At 31.1% G+C, this 9,034-nt stretch overlaps 1 protein-coding gene across 1 annotated transcript; it reads left to right on the top strand.

The window, feature by feature from the left end:
• The first annotated feature begins 1,323 nt into the window (after positions 1 to 1,323).
• LOC135128956 (putative defense protein 3) lies at positions 1,324 to 6,628 on the top strand. The gene is made up of 3 exons (XM_064056036.1): positions 1,324 to 1,733; positions 6,163 to 6,376; positions 6,431 to 6,628. Exons 1-3 carry the CDS (start codon positions 1,523 to 1,525, stop codon positions 6,492 to 6,494), a joined length of 489 nt encoding a protein of 162 aa, XP_063912106.1. The 5' UTR covers positions 1,324 to 1,522; the 3' UTR covers positions 6,495 to 6,628.
• Positions 6,629 to 9,034: the final 2,406 nt, after the last annotated feature.

The following is a 9,034-nucleotide window of genomic DNA, read 5'->3' as shown; positions in this document are numbered from 1 at the left end:
GAAGTGAAATGAATCCTAAACAACAGATATTAAAATCTTTTCCGAAATTCTGGATATTATATTTAATCAAATAGATACAAATTAGATTTTCTGTTATAGAAAAATTACACATTTTTAACTTCCTTAAACTTTGTAAAATTTCATTTTTGCGAAAAATTGGCATATGAGCTAAAAATGCAAGTACGACAGTATAATTTTTTCCATATTTAAATATTGAAATATCTTGTTCTTGCCTCATCAAGTTTTCAACTCAGTAATCGCCCCTGTTCCTTTCTTAAGGATAAGTGCACTCCAAACCAAATATAACCAAGTGTGTTTTCGTAACATAATGCGAATTCAGAAGAACAAACCATACAAGAATTCAAAAAATATACAGTGCAGGTTGTTAAAACACATCTATGAGATATTATTTAGCTTCCTACACTGTTGTTGGTGTTACTTATCGATATTTGTTTTAATGGACAGAGGTTATCACAAGTAACAGTTCCCAAAATATTTTTTTTTATTTTTCGGGAGATTTGTTGGATTGTACTTAAGAGGCGAGGGAAATCCTGTCGAAATAACCTTTGGTCAATTTTTTCCAAAAATTTGGACGCACCTGTAAGAGTACATTATTTAAAAAAAATTAAACACCATTTACTATGAAACATTGTGAGTTGACGTCATCATATTGTTTACTGGGATGAAATTAGTAGGCATTTTACCATCTATACGATACCCCTAAAATGCATACAAAATTCGACCACAATCAGTCCAATACTTAAGATTTTAAATATCACAGAAACCTGCAGAGTCCGGAAAGTAAGACCATAGATGATGTAACCGAAGTTTGTTCGCTTTTGAAGACAACAAATATGGTAATACAATCATAATGTCAGTGTGTTCTCAACGTTTAAATTATGTCTGAGATAAATAATATTTATTGACTATGTATTTGTCTTGAGACAACTGTGGGCGCAAATATAAGAAATAAAAGTACGTTTCTAGACTAGAAACAAGAAAAAACAAACAAAAACAAATTTTCTTTAGTGTTTTGCTGTCAACATCATAATCTTAAATAAATGCAAAATTTCAGACTGAATGAAAATAAAAATACAAATTCGCCATAATTACCCTATTACTTCCTTTACCCATCGCTCGAGAAGTAAAAAGCTATAAATTTGTGACGTCCGTTTCTGTCCATTGACCAACACCATCGTAAAATATAACGCTTAACATTTAGCGATCGTTAATACCCGTAACAATTCCTTGCATCTTGCATCACCGATTACCGAAGAAATGTCGCGCGATGCCACACCAAGACCACATGTCACCCAGTCATTAGTTATTAGTGTTATTACTAATAGCAAGCTTGAATGAAACCACTCCACGCGTTATATCACGATAATCTAGGCAAGCAAGAGTAAGTGAAAGTAGTTCACAGTTTTGGCCCAACCTACATTTCCTGGTCCTAAGTGTTGATTTTACCAGTACTGAATCAACATTCGCAAAGTGCAATTCTTTCTTGAGTAGGCACTTGGAGATGGAAAAATCATTGATTTGGTTCTTGTTAGTGTTGGCTGGGGCTGTGCTTAACGTAGTAGGTTTTCCTGACGGGGCTCCTGTAGACGCCTGTGTTAAACCTAGACCCAATCAACCATACCATGGGCAAGCTAGACCGCAGCCACCGTCCACTAATCCGTATCAAGTATTACAGAGTAGTGCCCACTATGGACCGGGAACCCAAATCACAGGTAGCTAAATATTTTGAAGAGTATAAATGGACTTTATTTATCAACATTTTAAGAAAATGTTATTTCTTTGAGTGTGCACAGTCTTCGTCTATTACAGTAAATTTGAATGATTCAAAAATTTAGAAATCGATGTTATATTCAAAAAAAAGTAGAAGTAATAATAACTGTGAATAGGTCACTCACATCTAGTTAATGATTTAATAAACTAAAAACATACATTCTGTTTAAAAGAGGGGAATTAGAATTTAATGTTAATAACGTTTTGTCAGGTTAGTATTAATTAGCATTTTAATATGTCTGCATAAGGCTTGATATTAAAATTCACAGCGCAGAACTTCCAACTAACATTTTAATAGTATAATTGACATTAATTAAAGGAAAACCTGGCATATTGATTAAAATATTGGCATGCATTGTTCAGTTTAACGTTCCGTTGATTAGATTATTATTAAGAAAACATCCAAAGCTTTGTTAAGTTAGTAATCTACTAGCAAAACTGTATCTGATTGTTTTATACATGAATGTACTTCTAGAACGATTGTTCGTATAAATTCAGAATGTTTTCCATGTTATATTAAGGGGTGGTTGGAGTGTAATAATATACAAGAAATTTATCGATTTCATATTTTGGATGTCCCACAAGCTTGCTATATATTTATTTTCTTTATTAAAAATGAATCATCCTATCTCACATTTTTAGTAAAACTTTTGTATTTTTTTTATATTTATTGAAGCATTAATGATCCCATTTTCTGTTCACCAAACAAGCATCTAACCAGGAAATATATACTAATTATGTGTATATTTTTGGGCTTATCATATTACATATTTTTATTAATTTAAAAAAAATAAAATATAAAAATACATTTTTGGAAACTATAAACTCCAGAGATGAAGATAAAAGAAAATAAAAATAAATTCTGCATGAAAGTACTTTTGACATTGGGTATAGTCGCTCAAGGTACAGTTGCAAATTTAGGCGTGCAGAGCATAATAATATTGTGTCTGAATGTGATCATTTTGTTTTCGTAATTAGAAGGAAATTTATGTATAGTATTAAGTGATAATGAGTATCCAAATTTTCCATTAGAATTTTTTTAACTAACGGAAGTAATTGCATGACAAAAATATTTATTCTCATAGTAAAAACATTACATGTAAACCTTGAAACAGTGAATACTCATGCAGAGTTTATTCATCAAAAGTAGCTGCATACATTATAAAATATAATTTGTTTTTGAAGCGTGTATTATATTGTAAATATGTGGAAAGAATTCTATAAAAATTAAGAATGCAGTTTAACAAAAATGCTTAAACAAATTGCATATTTTGTTCATGGTTGAAAATTTGATGATATATTACATTAAAAAAATAATTTTGAAATTTGACAAAATCATGCAAACATTCTATACATATTAACAAATAAGTTTTCTGGGAAAAAAGTGTTTACGCAACAATTTTGACAGTCCTTGCCGAAAATTTTTTCCAATGTGTTTCAATGCCCACAGCATATTTTTTTTTTCAAATTTTATTGGCCATAAATTGTGCAGTTGCTACCAAAAATATCATTTTTAATATACGATCCCAAAAATAGCTATTTTTCTGGACTCATAATTTAAGTCCGTAAAATAATTATTTTGCGGACTAATTGTTGCTGATTTTGGAAGCTTTAACTAAAAAAAGTTGTTTGTAACACGTACCTAAAAAAGTTTTTGAGGAATCATCTGCTATTTCGTGCTCGGCTACGCCTCGTCTATAAATAGCAACGATTTGTCCGCAAAAATTGTCTTTTAGGTTCTGACCTGTCTGAACTTTTTCGTATTTTATCGCTGATTTTTTATCCCATTTGTTTCATCTTTTCGGGTTATACCAGAAATATCTATCAGCAATAGGTACTCGCTTTGAAAATTATATCCTTTTATCAGAAAAATTGTTTTACTATAATTAAACTAAGTTGGTGGGCCCATAAGAAATTTCTTACCTAGATTCAAAATACAAAGAATATACACAATTTTGCAAAAAAATTAGGTTGTGCGTTATATAGTCCATCAAAAAGTGTTGCAATACTTTCTAGCAAATAAATAAATACACTTTCAATATTAAATCATTAATATTTTATTTCGTCAATAATTAATGTTTCAAAAAAAAAATTTTGAAATAGCAGTTATCAAAATAAAATAGATGTCTCACCTGTACATTCTGCATTTTTTGACTAAATTTTACTTACAACTAAACTACAATTGTTTAAATGACTGCAGAACATAATTAAACTACAATATATTAATATCTTTTAGATATTAAAAAATGTATTATTAATTCCGCTGTGTTTTTATTTAATCGTTTTAAATTCTGATATTAATCATTTATTAGTCGTAATGAAGTTCGGAATTTTATATTCTCAACAACTCTGATCAGCTTTAATTAACATAATATACCTTATTTTATTTAATAAAAGATACTATTCTGTAACGATAATCTCAAAAAGGCATTGTGCTTTAATAAGATATTTTCACGTACTCAAAAATTTTTAACAATTATTAAATTGAGTTTTTCAGCAAAAATTAGTAATACAAAAATTCACAAATAATTTTCAGGAAAAGTCATGTAGGTATTATCTATATGTGGTTTACGATACTGGTGTTAAATTAGAGCACATCGAAAAATTCTTGCATGTTTAACATTTTATACTAGTATTTACTCATAATAAATTTTGGTTTAAATTGTTTCAAAAATATTTTCAAAAACCACATAAAGAGCATAACAAAACGTACGACAACTATATATTTGCTAAGTGAAATGTGTTTATTGGTACGCTTTATATATTTTTCATTACTTAGATGATAATATTCGATAATAGAGTTATGTACAAAACAACATTCGCTAAAAGTTTGAGAGATTGTAGATGTATGTTTTAATGATTATATTTGACCATACTCAAATGTCGAGGTAAAACTTTTTGTTTTGCAACAAAACGTACCTACCGAAAAACGGCAAGCTTAATGCAATGATGTGATTTTTGTATCATTTAATTTTTAATAAATCCTGCCCCAATATTAATAACAGTGCGGAGACTGTCGAAGTGGTTAGTTGTGTTATGCATATTCTGTTATAAGCAATAATAACTGCCGTATATTGCATTAAAGTACTAAATTGTGCAAGTTATAAATTACAGAAAATATTGTCCGTTTATGAGGTCAAGACATTGATTTTTGCCGCTTAGTAATGCAATTGACAATTCGACGTTAAACAGTATTTATGACGTATAGCAGATGTCACGCAAGAGTAAAATAAAAAAAAAAGTTATCTTTATTAATATGTTCACCGGGTTTGTCATTCATTTCTAACTCGGTGTTTGTTATTTATGATTGTTTTTATTATCATTGAAGAGGTCATGCAAAATAAATTCTAATATGGGTGTCGTAGCAACCCATTTCTATTAACACTTGTCCGAACTACTATTTTATTCATGTACTACAGTATTTTCCACAGCTAGAAGGCAGATTAAAATTTAATATTCATTATGCATTCGTATGTTACATTATATTGATGTCTAACCATTAAGTATCCAATAAACAATAAAAAATTAATTGTGAATTAATAGGATTACACGCTGTTGAATAAAATAGTTATTTAAAATTTGGAGTAGAATGTACTTCGTAAGATTTTTACGTTTTTACATTCGGTAACAGACGTTAAATTTTTTTCAAACTGCAACGGATTCAAAGATATTAGCATATTATTAAAAAAAGGGTAAAATAAATTATTTGTGAAAGTGTTTATAAATAACAGACAACATTTAAACTAAACCTCTCGATGACATCATCGTTTTGAATAATATTTTAGAAGATAATATTTTAGAGTGCCGTTAAAATATATTTTCGCAACCGTTAATTAATAGAGACTCGAACTAAGTTAATTAGTTTACTTAATTTCATAACATGTTTTGTCCAAGCCCTGTATTACAAAATTTAGTGCTTTACATTTTTGCATAAAATGTTGATAACATGGGCAATAAATTCCATAAATCACAAACTATTTATTTTGAGCATAGCAGTTTCAAACGACAAAAACACAAGCGATATGTCAATAAATGTCCTTGATTATTATAAATTACCAACAATTATATACAACTCCAAGCGTGCATAAAACGGAAATCAATCCCAGCGAAGTCAGATTAACACGATTCGCATTATATAATTACCACATATATAGGTATGTAGTTTACATCATGTTGCACCAGAAGAAACTTTACGTAATCTTGCCATCCAATTAAGTGATTATTGCCGCTAATTTCACAACGTCTTCCTGATTAATAGTCCCCCTATTATCCACAAACCCATCCAATTTATTATTTGTTTCACAACCACCCTCGAATCTAGAAAGGTTAAAATTCTCTGAAATATCACTAATAGAAACCTTTTACTTTTAGTAACTATCCAAGGAGCGGAATACTTCAAAGGATTTTTCATTCAAGCTAGAGATGCCGCCTCTGACGGGTGGTTAGGCAAATGGGAAGAAACCCCCAACACGAAAATTCATCCAGAATGTAGCGCCATCACACATGCTGATCCCAAACCTAAACAGCAAGCAGTTTTCGTCTGGCAAGCGCCTCACAATGCTCAGCCCGGACAAGTTTATTTCACGTAATTTTTTTCATTATTTTTTAATGTTATTTTTTTACGTGTCATCTTTTGTAGGGGTACTGTTCTCAAGGAATATACCACTTTTTGGTCGAATATAGTTTCCCAAGTTGCCCAGTAAAAAAATATTTGGTTTATTTATTACATATTTATTTACCACTCAAATATTTCCTTTCAGTACTTACGATTTATATGATTTTTGTAAAATCTGTACTGTAGTAAAGAAGAGGCTTTCGTATTAACATGTACCTAATTGCGTCAACTTCTTACCAAAAGTTTTTATTTTAATAAAAAAAATATAAATTTTGAATTGTGTTTATGTTGCCTAAAGAGATAATACCTATATCCCTCCAACATGTTTTTTGTTTTCAAAAGAGCAGGTATGAAAGCGATTTCATAAATTTTAAACATCTGATTATAGGTATCAATCAGTTTATTACTTTTGTAATTAACTTTTAAGTAATTTACAAAATTTGTCGATAGTTTGTTCCAGTTATCGTGACCAAATGGTCCCATTATGGATTTTCCAACGAAGATGTTTCTTCGATAGCTGAACTGATTTTTACATGAAAATTTGTAAAAATATTTTTTATTTTTCATTTACATTAGTATCAAACCGTAGATCAGTGTTTTCCATTATTTAAAATTTTTATTATTCGTAGGTAATCTTGTTTTGTCGATATTTTTATTAGATAGTAATTGGTTATCAGTTATCAGTTATCACTCATCTACATATAAACGAGATAAAACTGGAATGACGTTATTTATTAAATGATTTATTATTTGTGTAAAATGACCAATAATATGTGATTACTACGGATTCCTTTGGATTTTAGTGGCCTCGCACTTTGCAATTTTCTCTTGCAGAAAACTACTTGCTTCCTAATGTTCAACTACGACAGATTTGTAAATATAGTCTTTGCCATTTCTATTGAAACACCACTTGTTGATCGTAAATTTGGCAACGCTCATATTCCCACAATTTTCTAACTAAAAGCCGTTGTCAATCAACCGAAAACTGTTAGCAATGTAGTAAGCCGTTTCGAACCAAATTTCCGCGCGCCAAACTTTTGGTAAGAAAAGGGATGGAAATGGAAAGAAACGAAAACCACTAAGAGAGAGATGCGCAGAAGGGTGTGTTTGAGCAGGGTGAGTCGCGGGCAGTTCGACTTGGTCTTTCTTTCGAGTAAGACGTCAGGTTGGTGCTCTCTGTGTTTTTTTCAAATGTCTGTGCGCTGTTTGTTTCCTGTTCTAGTGCTGATTTCTTCTCATGGAGTTCCACCCCCCTGACGAATCAGCGGACGTAAGAATTCTCTGCTACGTTCGAACACAGAGAGGTTATTTCGGTGGTGAGCACGTATTTGGTTTGAAGATCCGAGAGGTATGTTTTCCACGTGATTCCGTGTGTGCTGGTGGAAGAAGCGGCGTTGCTTCTCGATGGTTACGGAGTATGTGAGACACGGGAACCACACACATATGTGACGCTACAAAAATGGCGGCGCTTCCGGATGACGCCATGGCCGTTAATTTTCGTACTAATCTTTTCAACATAATTTCAATCCGTTTTAGTAGGGCTTTTCAGGGAATTACGTTAGCTAGGGCAGATTTATTTAGCGAATGTTATGCGGAAAGTTGGATGGCAATTTTCGAGTTATTATTTTGCGTTGCATAATTTGAGCACGTGTGAGTAAAGTAAATTCAAACGTAATCTGAACAAGTGAATCTTTAACAAAAATAACGTTGAGAACGGCATCAGAAAATTAATAATATCATAGTCTGGGGGACGGGGGATTTTCTTTGTGTTAGTAACATCAATTAATTAGGCACATCAATTTGACTGACATTATAAGATCTAAGATATTTGAATGGCTTTTCCTCGATTTATTATTCGTTTGTTGTAAACTCTAATGCCTGAAAATTTCATGTAGTTTTCAAATATTCAGCCGTTCAAAATAGAAAGAGAAAGTGGTAGGGTGCAGGTACGGGGTGTTGACCGGGGAATTTCAAGGGCAACCTTTGTGAATTTTTGTATTAGTCATTGGGGATTTGTTGTTGACCGAAAGCTTTGTCGATGCATTTGAAAATGAATGTTATTGAAAGAAAGGCCCAATTCAAAGCGAATGTGCACCGACGATTACCTATATTTTATTTATTTTGCATATTTTATGTGTGGTATATTTTTTATATTTTTTATGTGTTGTTTTGTTTATTTCGTATGTGTTTTTATTTATGTGTATTTTGTTTGGGGATGTGTTGGGGGGGGGGGGGTGTTTGTTTAATTCGGTCAACAACGTAACCTTGCCCAGACCATTTTAATGCAGTCGTAACTTCTTTGCTTAATGTCAGATAAATATTTCAATAAAATCCATAGCTTCTTTATTTTCTTTGGTAAGAATCAGCGACGTAAATGTAGCTTAATTTCAATAAAATCATTGCCAAAATGTGAATAATTTAATCTCTTGCAAAATCCTTGTTCTTTAAAGTTATTGACAAAACATGAATAATTTCTCATTTCATTTTCCTTGTTGTATAAGATTGTTGATCACACGTGCATAATTTAATCTCATTTAAATTTCTTTGTTATTTAAAGCAAGTGTTGATGGAGTGTGGCCAATTAAATTTTGCTTATTGCTTGTCTGAAATCCAAATACTCATTTTGAT

This window comes from Zophobas morio, unplaced genomic scaffold (genome assembly GCF_036711695.1).
Source record: "Zophobas morio isolate AGI-343-1 ecotype UQ-CSIRO unplaced genomic scaffold, CSIRO_AGI_Zmor_V1 ptg000014l, whole genome shotgun sequence".
Taxonomy (NCBI): Eukaryota; Metazoa; Arthropoda; class Insecta; order Coleoptera; family Tenebrionidae; genus Zophobas; species Zophobas morio.
Note: the sequence above shows the minus strand (reverse complement) of the source record. Positions and strands in the feature narration are given on the sequence as shown.